Raw genomic sequence first — 23,953 nt, 5'->3', positions numbered from 1 at the left:
CCAGACAAGATTCATACTTTTTAAGATTTCGCCAAAATTCTTACAAAAAAATTCCTACAATAACTTTGAAATTTGTTTTTGAAAACATGTGGAAAAAACATCCATGCGCCTTTGGGAACCAAAGAATAGGCGCATGATAGAACAGGCGTTTAAAAGTTCTTGACGGCACGTCAGTTCTTTCCTTGCTTTTTTAAATTCGAAATTTTAAAGTTGATGTGTGGATTTTATCGTAATTGTTTTTATGTTTTACTTGAATTATTTATTGTTCTTATGGTACGCTATCAACACGAAATTTTGCACCAAGCTTGAAATTTTTAATTGTTATTTATGAGATCTGTTGTCTCAGAAATACATATTTTCCTATTTTCCTTTTGAATTTCCTTTGATTCCGATTACCTATGTTATCAACTTGAAATCTTGCTCAAAACTTAAAAAAGGTTAATATATATTTCACGTAACACGATACACATGGAAATATGAATGAAGTTCAAAATTGTAATTTTTCATTTAATGCAATATTTTATTTCAACTGGATATGTAATTTTGAAATTATCAGAAAAACGGCTATATTTACGGAACCCCTTTTCGGATTCAGCCTATCAACGAAATAGAGCGCAACATTCAAAATCCTTTCCTAATTTGAAAATAATTTTTCTACCTTTCAAGAGTTGTCGACGACAAAATTGAATTTAACGAGGACTTTGTTATTTTATTTCAATAAGACTTCATGAATTCTGTGAATATCATATTAATGAAATGTAGGCAGTTTAAAGCGAGCTTTCACTCCGATTTCGATGAATATAAAATAGGAAGAAGAAAGAAAAACAAAACCAACACCAGAAAATCAGTCTTTGAAAAATGAGTAGATTATAGTCTCTTGTATCCAGATATATCTTATTCAGAGTCGCTCTATTATGTTATACAAATTGTAAACGTTGTTATGATGCTTTGTGGTCTTAAGTACATACACATCTTTATTCTTCTTTCATAAACAACGCAAAAAATTAATCCAGTTTGGAATATTATATCTAGGACTTAACTAATAAGAATGAATTATTTGAGAACATTATTATTATTGAATATAGGTACTGAAAGTTAGCAAATGAATGTAATGATTTTTTTTACACCAACCAGAATTGATTCTTCAAACTAATTTTAGAAACCTATTGGATGTGACTGAAATGAATAAAAATAAATATTTTTATGAAAAGGACGAAGTTCCAAAGAATATAATAAAAAGCAACATTTAGTTAGTTGTAAAACCAATTTTATAATTGATTTTGTGTTTGATTTAGGTATTCTTTTAGATGATCATAAGAATTCATTTCCGAGATAAAAAAAGTTGAAGTTGAAAAACTACAACCAAATAGTTGGTACCCTATAATAGTAGGTAAGTATCAGTATTATGAATAACTATCAATAGAGGAAGATTTCCGATAAGCTCTTGTGCTAGATAGATTATTAGAATAATATAGAATAACATTAAACTGTAGCACATCGTGAAGTTGTGAAAAGACTCAATTCAATTTTGCATGAAGGCCATATATATGGAACTCCTAGTCAAATTATCTTTCCTTTGAACGAACAGCATCAATCGAGATCCAAACATATCCTGAAAATTTCAAGGTTCTAAGTTTTTTCGTTCGGAAGTTATCGTGTTCATGAACGGACGGTCAGAGTCAAATTTGAGTAAGGATTTGTCATGAGTCGAACCTTTCCCAGCTCAATATTCGAAATACAGACGAAATGGATGGTAGAGCGATCTGTTCAGGTGCGAGCGCTCAAAAATAGACTAATGATTTTTGCTTCAGAAAAACATAAAACTACTTTTGAAATTCAAAAACCTTCCGAAAGTAGCTCTAACAGATCGCTAGTAGTTTGTACCGGTAGATATTTTGGACGGACGCTTCTTCCGTTTTTTTGTTTATTTTGACAAGTGACAGTGACATATATAAAATGTAATTTATCGATATGGCGGGTTTTCGAGAGATAGATAAAGCAATATTTCCGATAAAAAATGTCCCGTCCGTCGTACGCTTATTTAAAAGCCAATTAGAAGGACCAGGCGAGCCTGATCTTGCATTACTATCTATTGTTGTTGGAACAATTGAAAACTCGCTGACATGCCGGTCAAACATAAGTTTCCAAATAAGCGAACCCGTAGAACCAAGCAGTTTGCCTATTTTGGAGTTGCACGTTGTTGATGAAATGTACAGCAGGTTTAAGGCAATAATAAAAGGAGCAATTGATTTGAAAAATTACTCTAAACCATTCGCCACTCGTGACTTGGTTAAAAAAGTATCTGATGTAATCTGGAACTCCTTAACGCGAAGCTACTACAAAGATAGAGCTCATCTCCAAAGTTTATATAGCTATTTAAATGGAAGCAAGCTGGACTGTTTTGGAGTAGCATTCGCAGGTGAGAATAGCAACAGAATTTCATCAAATGCTTATTTGGTATTTTGTTAGTTGTGGCTGGATGTCAAGTTCTTGGATTCTCAGATGTTCACTTAGCATTGTCAGAAGACCATGCATGGGTTGTGTTTGGAGAACATGCTAATCAAACTGCAGAAGTTACTTGGCATGGCAAAGGAAATGAAGATAAAAGGGGACAAGAAATAGGTAGAGGAGTATCTGCAAGATCTTGGCTCTATGTAAATAATAGGCCTGTAGTATGCACCAGACATATGGAGGTAAGATTAAATGAATGTTTTGATTTATGTTCATGTACTTTCATTTAAATGTTAGAATGTTAAGTTGACGAATTAATATAAAATTTACATTATTTTTTCAAATGAAGGTTGCAGCATTGGTTTCTGCCATTAATCCTTCTTTGAATGCAACTCATGATGCCTTCGAAGTAGGCCTACTCCAACAAGAATTACTCTGGCTTCTTTACGACTTAGGTCATTTGAAAAAATACCCTATGGCCTTAGGAAACCTGGGTGATCTTGAAGAAATTGCCCCCAAGGATGGGAGGTAACTAAAATTACACTTCATTGTGAATTATTTTACTATAATTATTTTTTCAGAGTTCCATGTAAAACTCTATTCAAAGAGGCCATACAATCAGCTAGATCATATTATAACAATCAGCATGTTTATCCATATACTTATCAGGGAGGTTACTTTTACCGACATAAAATGTACAAAGAAGCTTTTGAAAGCTGGGCTAATGCTAGTGATGTAATAAGACTGTGAGTATGAATATAAAATTGGTTAATTCAATCTTAACACTATCCATTCCATTGAAAGTTCATTCCATTCACTAAAAACCTTTTTCAGCTAGAATATTGATTCCTAATATCTGTAGAACAACTTATATAGTATATAAACTTATATCTCAATAATTAGTTTTGTTGATATTGTGAATTCAATTAATGAAAATATTATCACATTTACAATTCATTCTAGATATAACTATTCAAGAGATGATGAAGAAATATACAAAGAATTTTTAGAAATAGCTAATGAACTCATACCTCATATTATGAAAGTAGAAAGCTCAGGTTTTAGTTCAAACTCGATTCTCAAAAAACCTGAATGTTTTGCGAATCTCCTTAGATTTTATGATGGCATATGTCAGTGGGAAGAAGGTAATATATTCAAATTAACTGTAAGCAAAACTTACACAACAACATTTTAGGAAGTGCCACACCAGTATTGCATATAGGGTGGGCCAAGCCCCTAGTAAATACAATCTCAAAGTTTGATTCTGATGTCAGAGCCAAAGTTAATATTATTTGTGCAGAGAGTGATGATGAAAAGGTTAGCAAAGAAACGAATGGAAGTCTATTAAACAACAATAATAACAACTATGAGAGAGAAAATGGAACTTCTACTAAAAAAGAAGAGAAAGACCAATCCACATCAAATTTTCATCCCAGTATTGAAGCTTTAACAGCTGCTTGCTCAGAAAAACTTCTGAACCCAGAATATCTCTTGCAAGGAGATGGTTCCCCATTTGTAGGTAAGTCAAATTAAAATATTTCTAGGATTTTCGCACATTAGCCAACTAAAACATAGATTCTTCAATTTTTATGAAATACATATATCTCAAGGCACTCATTTTGGTAGATAGAGGACATACAAAAGAATTTAATACAAGATTCATGAAAATTGATGTGAAATAAAAAACTTTTTGGTGCTTGTTCGTATTCATTTTTTTTCCAAGAAATTTTGCAGAGTGTAACTTTTTCACAGAATTTGGCATGTAGATTTTTATTTCAATTATTCTTAATTCAATCTACATAACACAAATCTTAATTCAAAACTTTGTGTTACATGACATAAAAATATAAAATTACGTGTAAGATGTCTAAAAACATGGTGTATGCACTCGTCAAATTTTGAATGCAATGACATTCGACCAAATTGAAAATATTAGTTTTAGTTCGTGGCGGCGCCGCAATGTCATACTTGTCATTTCGATCTTTTTTCCGTCGATTTTGATTGGATACATTAATTATAATCTGATACTGACCAATGAAAAGCGATGTGAAACCAAGGATGATCGTGCAAAGTCGTGAAACAAAACACAAAACGTTTTCTAGAATGAATTCAAATATTTGAAATAGAGAGAGTTTATTGGTATTTCAATTTCAAGAATTGCTTCCATAGGTCATAACTATAATGAAAGATATACATATAGGTACATAATGGCACAAAACTCATAAATAATAAATAACAAAAATCTTAATTTGTTGATAGCGCTACCTACAGTTGACCTAACAAAGCTTAACTAATATTCTCAAAATTGGCAAAACAAAAGCTAATCAGTCCATACACCTGGTTTTTAGACATCTTAATTACGTGATAATTCAACAAAATGTCACTTTCATGCATATAGTGATTTAAACAAAAAATTAAATTTTGGAAACTGTTCGGCATAATTGTATGATTTTTTTTTTTATTGAATTCATATTCATATTGAAATCATATTAATTGGAATGAAACTTTTGGAATCATTTATTTCCTTTACTATTAGGGTGTTGATGATACACTATTCGTACCAACTATTTCGACCTTTCTAGCGATGGTGTGGTCCGTTTAGTGTACCACCTATTTCAAATGCACTGAACAGAATCTCTCTCGTCAGTTACAAAAAAATCGTAAATAGGGTGGAATGTCTTTAGTACCACCTCTCTGGTTGCATTTTTCAAGGATGATCTTTTTCTACAGAAAAATGTCGAATAAGAGATTATCTACCATACATTTTGGTAGGATTTACACTGAATTAATTAGAAACAGAACAGAGAATTTTATTGATACATTCTTATAATGTGCAAAATACTCTGACGCTATTATCTATATTCCGGGAATTTGTTAGTGACGAATTCTTAGAACATCTGGTATTCCAGAGAAATCTTTATGAGAAACAAATCAAAACTAGCACAGGAAAACCTTATATATTTGAATTGACATTGAAGAAATGCAGACGTTTTTGGTTATCAACCTTCTTATGGGTATTAAGCGTTTACCTAATTACAAAGATTATTGGTCCAGCATACTAGTCTTGAAAGATCATTTTATCTCATCACTCATGAGTTTGAAACGTTTCAGTTGGTGTCAGTCACACAACTCAGTTATTCCCAACAGAAACTCACCAGAATTTGATAATTGTTGGATTTATTTTCCAAAGATTTTTACCTCCTGATCAATGCGTTGATATTGATGAATCAATAATGAAATTCATTGAATGCAACTGCTTGAAACACTATATGCCAAAGAAATCAATAAAGCGTGGCTATAAAGTTTGGGTTTTTGCAGATAAGATTTGATATTGTCTAAAATTTGACATTTATACAGACAAGACATAAACCCAAGAGACTAAGAGGGGCATGTGTTATATATAATATGACAGAAAATCTGTATAGGAAGAATCACTTCTTATATTTCGATAATTTTTTTGATAGTGTCCTTTTGATGGAAACCTTGAAGCAGAATAATATTCATGTCGTAGGAACGATAAGTTTAAATAGAAAGTATCTTCCAGTTTTCAAAAGTGACCAGTGATTATGCAATTGTATTCAAGCTTAGATAATAGATAAATATTTTGTTAGAAATAGTTAGAAATACTTCTAGTAACGCAACAAACAATATTTAATACATACATACCTCTAACCACTCTTGATTCCATTGAAATGAAAGAATTTGTAGGAGGAGAAGAACAATCTGCTAAGCAGGAGTCAAATGGTAATCCTAGTACTTCAAAAAAAGAGAATGAAGTATTTAACAAACAGGATGAAAGTAAAGACATTTCAGAAGAGAAGGATGAGGAGCCTGTACAAGAAATGGAAGTCACTCATCCGACAATCATACTCAGGAGTCATAAAATGAAAGAACTGAAGGACCTCTTACTCAGTGAAAAATTAAACACTCAGGCAATTTCACTGCACCTCACTGCTCAGTCGCAAGTACAAGTTAACAAAAAGGGTAGAAACGACTTGGATAACGTTAGGCCAAAAAGAGCAAGACGGGAATAAATGACCAAATTTGATTCTTTAATAAATGTTTGTAAAATAGACAACACTCTGATGACAGGGAAAAGGTTACATTTGGGCCAATTTTTCTACATTGTGATATTTTGATTTCAAATTGAAATTTTAATCAAAATTCGATGTGCGTATTGTGAAGATGATATTTTTGGAATGTTTGCTTTTGCTAGAAGCTAATTTTGAGAAGTTTAGCGAGTGATAAAGAATGATTTTATAAGGTGGCGGTGCTATGACTTGAAATTTATACAAGTGTTAATAAGGGTTTTGAGCTTCCTCTTTTTGGTACCCTCTCAATTTGTAGTAGAATCTGCAGAAGAACACTGGCGTGATGTCAAGATGTTCAAGAAAAACCGATTTTACCAAAGGGTAAGTTTTCTTTACTATTGAAATTCAAAATAAATCTATTAATTTTTAAATCATTATTGTTTGTAACTGAATGTTGGACTTTCAATTTTTCGATGTTAGGTAAACAAGTGAACTGGCAATGGGAATCAGTAATAAAGCCTATACAGAACACATCCATTTTTCCTAAACCTTTTATTACCCTATGTCTTTTTCATGTCTATTTGACACACTAATTTTCTTGGGTCTGGATTTCTCACAAATATTTGGCATTATTAGACTATGCCTTTTGTTATGTTTCAAGGCTAATTACCGCGCAGCAAACCTTGAAGATATTTTTTTTTTGTTTTGTTCATCAATCTCTGAGAGATTCATATTGAATTTTCTGTATTCATATAATTCTATGTGTAACAATATAAGCAAAATTATAAAAGGCCAAGCTGCCGAATCATTATTAAGAAGGAGAAGAAGAAGAAAATTATAAAAAGGACTACTAGTGACTGTTATAAAGACTTTCATTCCAAATTTTAGTTAGAACAAGTCAAACAGATTATAATTGTTTTAGTAGAACATTTTCGAAAATAGGTTTGAAGGCATGTACATTTCAAGCGCAGGCCATTAGAATCAGAAATAGACACGAGAAAGGCTACAAAGCTTTTCTTAGAGGCCTAGGAAATTAGGATTAGAAAACATATAACTATAAATATTGTGTTGTGTATTGGTTGTGAAAATACTGCTGAACGAGGAAAAGGAATGAATAGTATTTTACACTTCTCTTACAATAACCAACCATAACAATGATTGTAGATCAGGGTATCAAATGAAATTTAAAATCTTAATTTTATTTTTATTTATTTTGGATGGATTCATTGAAAAAATATCAAAAAACATAGACTACTTATTATTAATTCATATTGATATGATTGAATTCATGACTCAAAAGAATTATTGATATTTGGTTGAATAAATATCAATTTTGTTGTATTCAATTGACCCTTTTGAAACTGGTCAAAAATCATGAAATTCATTGTTATTGGTTTTGAATTCAGAGAACTAATATGTCCAGATAAGTTAAAAAGTGAGAGGAAGTACTAAAGCAGATTAAGAGATATTCTATTATATTTTTCGGTGTTAGTTAATTTTGAGAGGAAGAGGTAGTTTTCTGTGTAGTCTAATTTACAAATATTTCTCATTAAACTATTATTCTCATGTACTTAAAAATGTAGGGCATTAACTTGGCAATATTCTCTTTATACTCGAATTGAATTTAACTAGAGCATAATAAATAGAATCATACGCAAAAATGAATGAGCATTTCAGAAATCAAAAGTGATTGTGCAATTCTCCATAGAAAATATAACCATTTGATGAATTCAACTTAAATATTTATTGGTTATTTATAATATATTGCAATGAACTTAATTACACCAGCAATATTACAGAAAAGTCAGTTCATGAATGTGAACTTTTTCAACACTATATGATTACAGCCATATATATGTACAGTTGTTCCATCATTACCATATTATACTTATATGGTCTGAAAATTAAAAATGGTTTCAATTCATTTTTAGCTGTTCAGTGTAATTCTGAATAGGGTATTCTTGGCGTTTTTGCAATATCTCCCCTAGCCACTGCTACAATTTTAGCTTAATTTCTAATATGCTTCATTCTACGCATGACAAAGAGCTTCAGTAATCTCAAAAAATAATATCTCGAATGATTCAGTACAAAAAACATCATTAGTTAGTATGGCAGGTTATATTTAGTTTTAAGAGATCAGATGTCTTATATAGTATCTCTGTAATAACTAATTGTTAAGTGAAAAATATGTGATGCACTCTGAATAATAATTTCTTCTTGACTAATATTAATTTTCAAATCTTAAATTATTCAAGATTACATATTTTGGAATAATGATGGTTTATACACAAGTTATAATGTTAGGATTTTTGAAAATGTTGAGTTTTGAGCTGTTTTGCTGATGTTAGACATTCCCCCAGTGATAGTATCACTCACATTTGGTTGTTATCATGCATTTTATGCATCTGAATGTTTAATTATGCTATTTATTATTTTATTTGAATATGATGCATTCAGTCACTGTATATTTATAATTTTCGAATATAATATGGAACTTGGATTAATTTAATTGAAAAGTATTATTTTGAAGTGGAACAGAAATATTGCAGACTTATTAAATTGAGTTTCCTTAATGTCTTGTAATCCAAAATAAAAAACTCATTTTTTTGATTGTTGAATTCACAACTAAATAATCTATGATTTTTGAAAATCTTCAAATTTTTGTATTCATTTAACATCTGTTTACCATATGTTATAGCAGATTATTTTTTTACAATTGAATTTGTTTGGTTAAGAGAATATATTTGTTGTCTATCAAAAAAGATATATTGTAGTGAGTTAAGAATTGAGGAATGTTTTTGCAAATTAACCTTGTATAATAATGTCTTTAGAGTATTATTTTCTTTTTTAACTTGAGCTGGAACCAATTTCTAAGAAAACTATCTTGCAGATAGTCTATAGTCCAATTTTGTTTAAATATTGATTCAGGTGTAGTTAATAAGTGTTTTGTTAGTAATTTTAGGACAGAATAATGCGGCAAAATTAAATTATTGTAGTCTGTGATGAACTAAAGGGTGACTAATGTATTTATTGATTAATGTATTTGTAGAGATATAGGTATTATTAATGATGTATTTTTCTAACTGAAAAATAATTTTTATTAGAATCTTCCATTTTCTTTGTTGATGTTACATTATGCAAAGTTTAACTTTCAAGTTTTGGAGATGACCATAATTACTGTTATATTTAAAGGTTCTCCTGACACAAATTTGTACATCACATTAGAATTATTATTATTATCTGATGACATATGTATACAACTAGAAAGTACTACTTATTGTAATTTGCCCACAATAAATCAAATGCATACACAAATTGGTCAGTCTCATTTCAATATGACATACGACTGTGTCATAAACTTCAGGGTGGTGTTTGTGTTAACAGACTAGAATGGCAGATCAAAGTGAAATCTGCTTTTCAATACGTATATGATAGACATACAAGTGTCAAACTTCATTACAGTGTAGGTGTTTACAGACTAAAGTGACAGATCAAAGTGAGTTACAGTGTCATTGTTTTCTTCAGGTATGTAATTAAAAATTTATCACAATACTCTTACTTTTTATTGAATTGACATATCTTACTTATTACAAATGCAACAAACTCAACATTAATAATCAGAAAATTTAAATTTTTAAATAACTCATGAATTCTTTGGTGATCTAAAAGATGACCTATATGTAAGTTTTGACATTTCTCTATCACTATCTAACCTTGTTCTTCTAATGAACCGTTCTTCGGTGCCTACTTGAATAATTTTACATATTGATGTTACATTATCTATAACATATTTTTGCCGTTCCTCTACTTCTGGACAAATTTCCAAAATGGGCTGCTTAAATTCGTCAATTTTCTCTATTTCTTCTTCATTTTCATTTAAAGTTCCTGTACTGCTTTCTTCTACTATAACGTTTAAGGGGGATTTAATTTTATTTTGACTCTCTATATCACTTGATTGTTTGTATGTGAAGGGGCTAGCAGTATCCACACTCTGATACAATGACGATATAATGGTGTCTCTTTTACATTGGCATGTACTTGGAATTGGAAGTGTACTCCGACTTGTGATGGCTCTACTAGATTGTTCATCTCTGAGAGGTACAGCAGCCATTACTTGTTTAATGGATTTTGTGGAGGTATTTATATCTCTTAATGATTGTTCATATATCGTTTGTATGCCTATATCTTTGGCCTTAGGGAACTGAAACAGTAATTGAGAATAATGTATTACTTGAAGTAGGTATCATATTCTGGGTGGGACCCTGATTATTAATAAATTGTGAAAATAATAATCATTAAGGTGACTTTTATTACAGGATATAATAGGGAAGTGCCCACTTCCCGGACGCTTTTTCTCTGAGAAAGTAGCATTTCCCGGCCTAGTCCGGAAAGTTCGTACTTCCCGGACTAGGCCGGAAAAGAATCATAGAATCCATAGCAACCGAGATAACGGCTGACAGTTCATATGAAATTACTTGTCAAAAATTTGCATGTTTTTAATCGCAATCACAATAAAATATGGAAAGCAGCAGCGATAGTGTTATTTTACATGGTTGCCGAAAAAATATTGTACGCAACACGCCCGAAAATGGTTTTTTTGGACTTACAGACTTCCAGGACTCGCTTACGCTCGTCCTGGAATTTTGTCTATTCGTCCAAAAAAAACCTATTTTCCGGACTTGTTACTTAAATTACTAATATTTGGCTGTGCAAAAGGCATTGGATTATGAAATGTAATAATATAACTATATTATATCTTTAGTGAGAAGGGAGCTATTGAAAACCACGCTGAGCGATATAAATTCATATCTCAGGATAACATAATATATATCTCTTAATGAAAAGTCGTCCTAATGTATTCAATTTACTTATCGACAGATATTTTTGTAAGGAATTCAGCTCATTTTCGATGTGAGTTTTTTGTTGAGATATAATATACTTATCTATAAACACTTGCGTTAAGGTTGATCTTTCAAGAAAATGCAAAAATTATAAAACAATAGAGAGTAAACGCCCAAAGTTCTGTAAGAAAACACCTACCAACTTTTCACATTGTTTGCTAATATCTGAATATTCTTTGAAAATACAGTTCATCATCGAACATTTATCGTGGGTAGTATCACATATTGTACAAATACATTGGAACCTGAAAACAAAAATTTGATTTCTTGATGAGGTTGATCCAAGAACTCACAATTTATTTTCTAATTTATTCACTTTCTTCTTCATTGCAGCATTTTCTTTTTCCAAAATATCTTTTTCAGCTCTCAATGCATCTGTTTCAGCCATTAGGTCTGTAATGATTTGCTCTTTAGATCCTAAACAGGTCAAATCACTCTCAAGTTTATCACATTTACACTTCAATTCCACAATAGTCTTTTCATGCTAAAAAATAAATGTTTGAATAAAAAATTCCTATTATGAGGAGATTTTACTAACTGCTCTGTTCTCAACATCCAACTCTTCGCTAAGATTTTGAAAATTATTTTTGTTTTTGAGAAGATTATTGATTTCGATTTCCTTCCTGTTCATTTGTGTCCGACAATCCTCTATATCGTTTTTCAATAGCCGGATCTGAGGTGCAAATATGAAAATGATAGATATTACGAGTGTTATAAAGAGTTCATAATGCTATAGTGAAAATCCTGCAGTTAATAATTAAAAATAATCTAATTCTCATCGAGCGATTCCAAGGTAATGAGTAGGCAAAAACTCATTTCTTCCTATACAATGTTAATTCATATCATTGTAAAACCTTACCTACTCACTTTCAAAATTGGTCACTTTTCAGCGGCAAAAATTCTTCTGTTGGGAGTAGATTTCATTGAAAATTTACTGGATACATAAGCGTACAACTTCGCTTCCGCCGTTTTTTCCCGAATTTCGAGGCTTCATTGTAAAAAACTGGTTATACATTTATGACTCAAAGTATTGTTCATCGCTGGACACTACTTTCTCCCATCTTTCGGGCAGCGTACGAATCCCGCGTTGAAAAAAATGGTCATCTTTTGAAGCGATCCACGAATAAGTCCAATTTTTTACTTCTTCATAAGATCGGAATTGCTGGTCAGTCAGGCCGTGTGCCATTGATCGAAACAAGTGTTAGCCCAAAGGAGCAACGTCTGGAAAAAACGGCAGGTGGGGTAGGACCTCCCATTTCAACGTTTCCAAGTGTGTCTTGACCACTTTAGCAATATAGGGTCGAGCATTGTCATGCTATAAAATCACTTTATCATGTCTCTCCTTGTATTGCGGCCGTCTGTCTTTCAATGCTTGGCTCAAACGCATTAATTGCGTTCGATAGCGATCGCCTGTGATTGTTTCAGTCGGTTTTAACAACTCATAATACACTACGCCGAGCTGGTCCCACCAAATACTGAGCATGACCTTGGAACCGTGAATATTCGGTTTTGCCGTCGACGTGGAAGCATGGCCGTGATATCCCCATGATTTTCTGTGCTTGGTATTATCGTAATGAACCAATTTTTGTCTCCAGTCACAATGCGATGCAGAAATACCTTCCATCTTTGCCTTGCAAGCAGCCGTTCACAAACCAACGCCGTTCAAGATCTCTCGGCTTCAACTCGGACGGCACCTAATTTCCTTGTTTCAGAATCATTCCCATGACTTTTAGGCGTTTTGAAATTGCTTGTTGCGTCACTCCTAATGATCCTGCCAATTTTTGTTGTATTTGACACGAGTCTTGATCAAGCCTCCAATTCTGCATCTTCGAAAATCTTCCCTCTTCTACCGTCATGCTGGTCTGCGACGTCAAAATCACCGTTCTTGAAGCGTTAAAACTACTCTCGGCACGTTCTTTCACTAATAGCGGCCTCGCCATAGGCATTTGAGAGCATTCTATGAGCATCGGCCGCTGATTTCTTCATATTAAGCAGAAAATTAAAACCTTCCACAAATGATGGAAATTTGGCTCGTAAGCTGGCATGTTTAGTCGAGAATAACTTTATGATGCAGATACAAATTGACTAATATTTCGATGACGTTATGTTTACAAATATCTAAGCTTATTTTATGACATCTATAATCTATTTATTTCGACTACCACTCACCGCTACAGCCATCTATTGCGAAACGGCGGAAGCAAAGTTGTACACCTAATAATTTCGCAACTTTCCCGTAATCCGTACTATCGAGAAATTTTACCACATACGCGTATGAGTCGTATGTTTGATTACAAATTTCGAACTCATTTGCAGTGGTTTGTTGGAAATTTTTGTTGATAGGCTTCGCAGTTGTTTTTTTTGGATGCATATCATTATCCAATTGTTGAATTCGAGTCTACGAAGTTATATAGGAATTGGGAAGCACTTCTGAGATGAAACAAATTTTGGGTCTCGCAAAATGCATTTTAAATCATCATGAACATACCTACTTGGTTACGTATCTCAATTTTTGTTCGCACATCCTTGTAATTTGTAATGAAATTTGAATGCACCAATGTGAAATGCCAAATGTCCGAAATTTCTATATCTCGCAATCTAAAATCCGGTGTTGATGAAAATTATTAGGTACATATTGGGTAAAGGGGTTTTATAAATAACTTGAGCTGCTTGAAATATCTGATATAACCAAGGGTGATCGTATTATCAGTGATACCTCACAAACGGGATGTGGCACATGATGAATCGTGCTTTGACTGATTTTAAAAATTAATGGTACCTTATGCTCATATTCCTCGATGACTTCCTCTAATTGCTTTGTCTTGTTTTCTAATTCGGTCACAGTTTCAATAGCTACAGAAATCTGAATCTTACTCTGATATGTTTCTGTTTGGAGTAAATGATTAGAAGTTGCAAGAGCAAATGTCTCCTTGCTCAAATGTTCTACTTCCGCTTGAAGTGACTTATTTAGCGCCACCTATGAAATAATGGAAACATTTCAGATTGTACTGATTGGTCAAAGAAACTCTTACCTTTTCTTCAACAACTGTCTGAATTTTTTTTACGTCCGTTTGTTTCTGTTCATTGTCCGTCTGTAAATTCTTTATTGCTGTCTCTTTTTCTTCAATCACCATTGCGGATTTATCACATTGCAGTTTGAGCTCCACCATTTCTCCCTCCATGTCCCTTAAAAAATTCAAACTTTGTTGGAAAATGAAGAAAAAACTGTCGATTCAAATACTTTATTTCTTCTTGGAGATACTCAATTTCTTGTTTCATTCTTAAGATAAGGTCGTCCTTCGATTCATTCTCCTCTTGGCATTGGCATAGCAATTCGGTTTTCATGTCTAATTGATTCTGTAAATCAGGTTAAGTTATGAGAATGCCAGAAAATATAGGATTTACTTCCCAATATTCTGTCAATGTTTTCTTGATACTTAACTTCTAGTGAGTAGGTACTCCTTCAATGACGGCTTACATTAAAATAGAAACAAATATTCTGATGGAGGATGGGGGGTAGATAGAGTTTAATTGAAAAAATTGACAAAATACTAGGTGAGACAATGTAAGGTCCAATGATTAAACATCGTTGAACGTTTTCCTCATTCTTTTATCTAAAACAATGAGATAATGTGAGTACGTATTATCGGTTGAAATGGTGTTTTAATAAATTTTTTCTACATTCATGCAAAAAGCTAAACTTTATTGAACTATATTTAGTGGGAAATGAAGTTCTTTATTTCACTAGTGCAATCAAGTTTTTATTGCACTCATCTGTCATTCTACTTCAACGTGCTGTCATCATGACAAACAAATATTTCAGCCTGAAGGAAATAACGATGTACAGTTACCAAGTACTAGTACGTTTACAGCAGTAACAAATCAATAAGTAGATTTAAAAAGTACTTCACTACGAAATATTCATATTGAAAATTGCACCAATTGTTCGTACACTTTTATTAATAATAAAGTATTCAAGTTGCGCTTTTCATTTTCCTACACCTAGTGCCGCACCTCAACAAATCATTTTTGCTTTTTGCATGAACGTAGAAAAAATGTTGTATGCAACTCGTGCAAAAATTGTTTATTGCACTCGACGTGTTGTCCAACTCGGCCTAACGGCCTCGTCCGACAATTTCACGTCGAGTGCAATAAATATACACTTTTTGCACTTGTTGCATAAATAACTATTAATGTACCAGAAGTTCGTCTTTTTCCTCATCTAGTTGCTTTATTGTTGCTTTATCTTCTTCCGATGTTTCTGGTGCATCTCCTTTTTCTTCAGGTTGAGTACCAGCATCGGTACATGAACATGGTGGAGCATAAACTTGTGCTTCTTTATTGTTTGATTTACTGCTGCCATATCCTAGTTGCCGTTGTTTAGCAGCAGCAGCCTCCTGTTCTTCCTTGTTCTGATATTTCACCAGTTGTGCCTCTACCTCTAACAGCTGATTTTGTGTATCTAACAAAGCTGCATCACATTGGGTGTGGAGTTTTCTGAAAATAGAGTCAAAGTGGATTCATACCAACAGTCACTGTACGATCAGATCACGGTCAAATCACCGTCAAGTCAAGGGACAACCATTCACACACATAGTCTAAGCAGTCACCGTCAGACTGTGAATAACGCCATTGAAAAACCACGGAAGCAATTTGACTGTACTGTCTCTGACCGTGATCTGATCGTATGAATCATCGAGATAGAATAGAGAAGAGACGCTATGAACTATTATTGTGCTAGTAGACGGGGCTAAGACTACCACCAATATGGCAGAAAAATCGGAGTCAGATTGACACTTTTTATCAGAGTTAGCTCTTGTAACAAGCATCCTTGCATAAAAAAAATGATATTCATATTAGACATATTCTACTTTATGTACATATAAGTTTTGTATCACACAAGGAGATGATAATAGAAAGTCTAATAAGTATTTATTAACCTTTAAACAATTTTATTATGATAGTAAAATACCTAATACCACGAGGCCTGTATTTAAAGTAAGGTCTCCAAGGCCATTGTATCGCCGCAAGTAGCGCTACATGAAATCCGGCAACACTGTTGTATACGTTAGGCCCTTCTCCACCAACCAACACCTGGTGGAGCTCATTAGGACGCTCAGTCTTGACGTAGCAGCCATTTGCAATGGAAGTGCCGGTTGTCGCTCCCGCCAGATGCGAGTTACTTTCAGTCATTTAGATTTTGCACTAAAAAAAAACTCCACCTATAGAAATTCATCGTCAGTTGGAAGAAGTGTATGGTGAGAAATGTATGGACGGGAAAAACGTTCGAAAATGGTGTAGAGAATTTTCTGCTGGCCGACTTAACGTTCACGACGAGGAGCGCAGCGGCAGGCCGTCACACTCGGACGAAACAGTGCGGAAAGTTGAGGCACTTGTGCTGAAAGATCGCAGGTTGATTCTCAATGAGTTGGCCGAAAAACTCCAAGATGTGTGCAGTAGAGACTCTGTTCATTCAATTTTGGTGAATAACCTGCAATACCGAAAATTGTCAGCCAGGTGGGTCCCGAAAATGCTTACCCCGGAGCACAAAGTCAAACGTGTCCAATGTGCCCAAGACTTTATTGCCAGTTTTGAAGAGGAAGGGGAAGAATTTCTTGATTCAATCGTCACATGTTTCCTGCTCTTAAAAAACATCTAGGAGGAATGAAATTTGCGAACGATGAAGAAGTTCATGAAGCGGTCATTTCTTTCTTGCGCGTGGCGGCGGGATCGTGGTTCAAGGAGGGGATACAAAAGTTTGTCGTACGAATGAGGAAGCTCATCGAAGTGAATGGCGATTACGTAGAAAAATAGCTTAGATTTCAAGCTTTACAGCAATTTCCAAAACTTAGTAAATAAATGTTATTTAATGTGAAAAAAATTAATGAAGACCTCACTTTGAATACACGCCTCTTATTTCACATGAACAAATTCATTTATTCAAATGGTTTCTTGATATTATCATGAAAACATCAATTTTCCATACCAAATTTATTGTAGGAATGACATTTCGTTGCGAACGAACTAAGCATTGTCTTGTCGAAACTTACAGCTGTCAAATGTTGAAACAAAGCACAGCATGATGTGAAGGTTTCTCTATTCACGAATTTCATTCAATAAATGCAACGTGTTGGGTCTTTAAGAATAATTTGTGAATACGGAACTGTTCACTACCCATGCTTATCTGCGAAATGTTGTTCCAGTCATTTTCTTATTATCTACCCTCTTTTCTGCTAGCGCAACTTAGTACAGCCCAAGGCACTATTTTATTGTCAACTATTCAATGGACAAATTCATTTCAGTTTGTAAAATGGTCACAAATAAACTAAAGCACTCACCAAGACAATAAGAACATAACATACGTCAAAAGTTGACAGAAGACTACCACTAATATGGCGATATGGTACTAGTTTAAGCGATCGCCCATCAATATGGCTACGTGGTACCATTTTGAGTTACGTGATGTCGTCTCCCTACCATTCTATCTCGATGGTATGAATCTACCTTTATAGTAATTGAGCAAATGAAATTATTGAATAAATTCTCACTTCAGTTGGCAGTATTGCGTTTTAATTCTGTGTATTTCCTCTTGGGCATTTCTCAGTAAATTGACATACATATCTACCTTCTCTTCAAGGGCATTGAATTGAACCCGTCGAAGACCTTGACTCTTTATGAGTTCCTTTTTTTCTCCTTCCAATTTCCTAATAGTCATTTCAAATTCACCTCGTTGCGTTTGGAACTTTGCATAATCATTCGTTTTATTCTCACTCATTATCTGAAAGATTCATCAATTATTTGAATAAAAGGTAAATCCTTAGTTTAGTGACACAATTTTCGAATATCATTGCAGTATGTTACTTTATTGTAAAATGTAGAAAAAATGTGATTATACAAAATCATTCTATAAATATGCCAATTCTGCTTTCACGTGGAATATTATGCCATAAAAATCTCCGTAGTCTCATTTTAACCCTTTGTATGATATTACCAATCTCCTAGGATGAGTTGAGAAGTGGGAAATTAATAAAAAAAGCACATGAATTCAGAAGCTGTTGAACGCTCGTCCATTCAATCGTCAATATACAGGGTGTAATATGAGTGGTTGGCCATAACCTAGTGGTAAGTGAAGGTCATACAGGACTTCGTAGGTCGTTTCGGAGATACAGGGTGATTAATGAAGAGTGATCTAAATTTCTGATACCCATAACTTTTTGTTCAAGTTCTGTGGGCTTCGAGGTATCCGAAATCCAGACCTACTATGAGAATTTCAGGTTTCTAGGCTTTCTCGATCGAAAATTCAGGTTAACGGAAACATACAAATTCTTAAAAAACATACAACATTCTTAAAATGACATAAATACCTTAAATTTCTCCCTTAAACAATCGCCTTCTTGTTCTAACCTTTGTACGTCCAATTTCAGTAGATCTTTTTCTCTCTCAATTCTTTTGCATGAAGACTGAAAATACAATCAAATTCATTAGGATATCTATTAGATTTTGGTTCCGTTACCCTGCAGCACTTTTTAGTAGGAGATTCCGAGTCAAGGTTGCCACCTCCTTCTTCTAAACGTGACATAAGGCAAAGCTTTTCCTTCGATAAAAGTTCGTTCTCCTTTTGCAAGTATTCAATCATTTGCTGTTTTTTCTGACAAGCTATGCATCCCAAAGCGATGCCTTCCTGTAAAAATGGTCATCAATTAGATAAACAGAACAAAACTCTTTGTATTTCAGATAAAGTATCTAATGAAATTTAATCATAGTGATAAGTAGCGGAATTGAATAGTATCTAACGAAGCCTACGCAGAATATATTGAATATCCTTAGGAGATTCTGAGAGATCTCATTAAATTTCTAAATAAAATAGCTAGAATACGGAATAAGAGTAGTATGCTTCCTTATTCTTCTTATGGATTCATTTATAACCCAACCCAAATAACCATCATCGGTACTAAATTTTGTCTAATTCGGGTTGACGTCACAGACATGGTGGAGGGGATCAATTTTATTCAAAATGCCATCATTTTGTTCGGTTTTGGTTGATCAATGAGGGCGAATAGAGATGAAGTTGATTTCTTCAGAACGTCAGGTTTGTTTGCCCCACATGAAACAGCTGTCAAAATCAGCTGACCCGAAATGCCCTGTAGAACACTAGATATTGAAGTTCTGGGAATTTCACGTTTGCGCATGTACAGGGTGGGCAAATAAGCGAGGTAAGCGGCTATATCTCAGGATCCACTCATCGCAGAGACTTGCGGTAAAAATTTTTACCACTAAAGTGTACAAGAAAATACACTGGAAATTGTTTTGAAGTTCATAAATCTTCCGCTAGGGGGCGTAATAGCTAGCGTCGAGTAGAAAAATGAATTTACTCGAAAATATTTCTTATGAAGTTGAAGAAAAAATATCATCACTGTAATCCTTGGAAAATTCTCTGTCTTTTTGAATTGTCACTTTTGATTTTACGACATCAAATAAGGGTAGGTGAAAGGGAGAAATCTGACTGATTGAAATGCCTGTAACTTCAGTTTGGCTCAACATTTTTGAGCAAAGCGATAGCTTCAGGCGTTCTGGAGTTATGGCCTATCAATTTCTGATTCGAGGGGAACAAGGAACAACTTTTCCGCTTTTCGCTTCCCCGTGATTGCACCCCCTATCAAGGGCGAGTAAAACCCCTTGATTTTGAAGATCGTATCGAGTACTATCTGATCGCTTCAAAATTTCCATCGATAACGAAATGAGAGGTAAAATAGTAGAAGAGTACTTACTTTTATGATTAGTTCATTAAATGCTGGAAATGATCACCATTCACTTCCATTCAGTGATGTGAGTTTTGCTGAAAACGTTCACGTACGTTACTCAAGATTTCTTGTGTAATTTGACGGCACTCATTAATGATCCGAGTTCGCAAATCATCCAGTGATTCAGGCTTCTTTCTTCTTGGCGTGCCCTATCCGTTCCGGACGTTGGCAATCAACATGGCAAGTTTTATCTTGTTCGCTGCGTTTCTAAAAAGTTGTATGGGTGTCTGGCCAAGTATTCAAGTATTTCAAGGATTCAGGCTGAGTAGCGTAAATCTGGGATTTCAAGTGACCCCTTAGAAAAAGTCCATTGGAGACAGATCAGGTGATCCGAGTGGCCACTTAATATATCCCCTTCTTCCAATACAGACGTGAGGAAAATTTTCATCTAAGAACTGACGCACGGTTGAATGAAATGAGGTGGTGCGCCATCTTGTTGGAAAGTGATCGTTTGATGGTCTTCTGCATTCTCCAATACTTGCATGAGGGCTGGATAAATAGCGTTCTCTGATAGATCTAAATAAATTTTACTAGTGAGATTACCGGGTACAAAAAAAGGCCGATTATGTGATTTCAATAATTTTTGGGACGCTGAGTATGCACCTCACGAAATAATCTTGGATTTTCATCTGACCGATACCGAGAGTTATCAATGACGTTAAGGTAAAATGAAAACTCGTCTTAAAAACAGATATCGTTTTGATTACCGTTAATCATTTCACTGACCACTTTACAGAATTTCGGGATCATCCTCATTCAGTTCCCGAACCAACGTCCCTCGCTTCGTCTCTTTCATGCACCCTCTTTTTGTTTCCGACTGAGCCAGTAGCGCCAAATTTGGCAACCAGTTGCACATCGTAAGCAGCGGATACATTTTTTCCAGGATGTTGTTCGTTGAGTAAAGCCGCTGTTGTTCGCGCAAAGTTGTTATTTGTATTTCTTCCACCCTTTTTTCTACGAAATACATCATTTTAATTCTACTACAAATTTACAAGCTTTGACACACTTGTATAAAAAAGTTCTTAAAAATTCACAATACATCAAATACATGGTCCGTCCACTACAAATTTACAAGCTTTGACACACTTCTATAAAAAAGTTCTTAAAAATTCACAATACATCAAATACATGGTCCGTCAACTATTTTTGGGCAAGAAATTAATACTTTTTTGGACAAAAAATTAATAACATAACTACTAAATACCTTTGAAATGTGTAGGATACGAATAATATTCTCGAGATAAATTCCACATTGCCTCTTTCACTATTTTTGATGTTAATTCATTATTATAGATGGTTATTTTGAAGCGAAATTTTAGGGTCAGATAGTACTCAATACTATCTTCAAAATTAGTTATCACAACACCCCTCATCCCTATCCAAAATCAAGGGGTTGTGCTCACCCCCGTTAGGAGGTTGAAATTACGGGGTCTTCAGATTGATTGAAAAATCCAGGAGCAAGAGTTGATGAACCCGATGAGGCCACAGTGAGGCAAAAAAATGGTTGTTTGAAGAAGATTATAATTATTTTTATAGATATTTGATTCTCCGTGATTATATTAATGTTATGTTATGTTTGTACCTACAGTTTCAGTCAAAAAAAAAAAATTAAATAAGCAGAAAGGTACCTCATCTTCAGCTGTCGATCCCAACTTTTCAAAGAACTTTATAAGACGTTCAAATTCTGCTCTATAGTAATCTCTTTCATTTGACAATCTTTCGATGCACAGTCTTGCCTGGGCTTCTTGGTCTTGGAAATGATCTCCCATTTCTTTTTTCACTAATTTCAAGCATACATCCCTGCATTTTGCATCTCCACATGGAGGTGGACAGGGTGAAGTGGATTTGTCGATTAGATCAACGCAACAGGTAGTTGGTTCAGACCATGATGTGATACAGGTTTGGTTCAATTTTTGTGGTTTAGCTAACGAACCAGCATCGGTACCTGTGTTTTGAATTCAAAGAATAAATTGTTGAGAATTGTTATTATTTTAATTAATTTTTGAATTCAAATTTCCAAAAAATTTCGAAGCAAGACAAAATTTTTAGGTTATTTTTGAGAACGAAATAAATAATTAGGTATTATATTTATATATTTCATCGTTTTAAATGAGTAACCCACAAATAAAGAATACTCTGCAATGGGTGTGCTAAATATATTTGCTGCCAGAGAGAGAGAGAGAGAAGAATGTTGTGAAGGATGGAATAATTAATGGTAATAAAATACGAATTGGCTATTGGAATGACGCGTTTTTGATTTTTTAAGAGAAATATTGAGTTATTCGGATGAGAATATTATTGAAATAGCTGAATGAATCACAGTAAGGAACGGTATGCCACAGATCTTTATGATATCTTGAAACTTTTTCAGAAAAAAGCGAATTTCATTGAGTCCTATAGCTATTTTAAAGAAAATATTTTTTTATTTCTATTCCAGAGTTTTTAGAAAGTTCCATATATGAACAATATTATAGATAATTAAATTTATATTCGATATCATTTAGATAAAATTACACTCAAGTGGAACTGAACTTTAGCGAATTCAAAATTTGTGATAAATAATAACACCTATACAAGAACATTTATATGAAATTTTCGAATTTTTCATCTTTTGGTTGTAGCAAATATTTTTGGGAAATAGACTGAGGAAAATAGTGAGTGTTATCGTACCCAAGAGGAAAATCCATTATAAGTCGCAACGCTCAATAATATAATCCTGCATAAATTGAATTCAACGAATTCATCGGCATGCGGTTATATTTTTAGTGAGCAAACTTCTTCAAAAGAAGAAAAATTGATCTTGGTGAATCTTCAGGATTTTCGCTTTTGAATACAAAAGCTGACACAACGAAAGGTGAATCTCAATAAGTAACTCTAAATTCAAAGGATATTAGAAACGAAAAAACTAATATTTTTTTTCGTTAATAACTTTTTATCCCCCCAAGGCTTATGTCTGGGTACGCCACTGTTGGGGATGAAAGAAAAATGTAATTATAGAAGGTTGGTTTATATAGTTACTTATAAGTATAGAGAATATATAATTTTTATATAGGTTTTTTATTCATGAAAAAATACCCTATATAAATATAATTACTTACCCCTGTATTCGTCATCTGTAGTTGATCCTCCCGACGATATTTTTGACTTCTTTTTACCACCTTTCCCTTTCTTTTTTTTGGCCCCTTTGAGTTTTTTTGATGAAGCATCCCCACCCGCCTTAGATTTTTTGAGTTTTTTTATAGTACCTTCTCCAGCACCCTAGGAATGTTGAATACCGTTAGAATAATTTAAAGTATCATAAATCACCTTCCAAATTGAGCTTGAGGAATTTGAAAATCAATTTGTTTATGTGGAAATTATTTTTTGAAATATTAATTTTACATTTGTGTATTCATTATTATTTAAACTTGTTTTTCCTACTTACCATTATTATGAGAATGGTGGTAAATGGTTGAAAAAAACAAAACTTTTGAAAATTTTAGTTTCCATGGTAACGGGGGTGCGTCAGGTTTCTAGATATCAAGTTGTCAGAAATCGTGAGGTAATAATTGATATTCATGCAAATATTTTGACAGTCGTAGGTATTAACATAAATTCAGTAGTTCATTTGTCCTCAGCATAGAAAATCTCAGGTATTTCATTACACTGAATAGAAAATAGTGAAATGCATTCTAACCTATTTCAAAATTCAATCGAATGATTATCATTAGAAGGCACAAATGGTTCTTCAGAATAGTAAACCTATTTTGTCGCTTCAACAGGTATATAA

General features: G+C 33.6%; 2 protein-coding genes across 3 annotated transcripts; one reads left to right on the top strand and one right to left on the bottom strand.

The window, feature by feature from the left end:
* Positions 1–1,926: 1,926 nt before the first annotated feature.
* On the top strand, positions 1,927–6,913 carry LOC123684877 (menin). The gene is made up of 7 exons (XM_045624373.1): positions 1,927–2,419; positions 2,470–2,693; positions 2,801–2,979; positions 3,033–3,197; positions 3,415–3,596; positions 3,647–3,970; positions 6,160–6,913. The coding sequence occupies exons 1-7, from the start codon at positions 1,972–1,974 to the stop codon at positions 6,483–6,485; spliced, it is 1,848 nt and encodes a 615-aa protein (XP_045480329.1). The 5' UTR covers positions 1,927–1,971; the 3' UTR covers positions 6,486–6,913.
* Positions 6,914–10,022: 3,109 nt separating this feature from the next.
* LOC123684876 (testis-specific gene 10 protein-like) lies at positions 10,023–23,740 on the bottom strand. 2 transcript variants are annotated; one of them, XM_045624370.1, is made up of 14 exons: positions 23,609–23,740; positions 23,283–23,442; positions 21,813–22,129; positions 18,897–19,064; positions 18,748–18,843; positions 17,932–18,161; positions 15,583–15,880; positions 14,625–14,740; positions 14,416–14,569; positions 14,163–14,360; positions 11,922–12,056; positions 11,677–11,867; positions 11,523–11,628; positions 10,023–10,683 (listed from the first exon to the last, which is right to left on the bottom strand). In XM_045624370.1, the coding sequence occupies exons 1-14, from the start codon at positions 23,609–23,611 to the stop codon at positions 10,126–10,128; spliced, it is 2,730 nt and encodes a 909-aa protein (XP_045480326.1). In that variant the 5' UTR covers positions 23,612–23,740; the 3' UTR covers positions 10,023–10,125. The 2 variants fall into 2 exon arrangements, with proteins under 2 accessions (XP_045480326.1, XP_045480327.1); XM_045624371.1 differs by lacking the exons at positions 11,523–11,628; positions 11,677–11,867; positions 11,922–12,056 and having other exon boundaries at positions 23,609–23,739.
* Positions 23,741–23,953: the final 213 nt, after the last annotated feature.

The sequence above is a fragment of the Harmonia axyridis genome, chromosome 7, assembly GCF_914767665.1.
Source record: "Harmonia axyridis chromosome 7, icHarAxyr1.1, whole genome shotgun sequence".
Lineage (NCBI taxonomy): Eukaryota > Metazoa > Arthropoda > Insecta > Coleoptera > Coccinellidae > Harmonia > Harmonia axyridis.
This window is presented reverse-complemented; position numbering and strand designations above follow the sequence as displayed.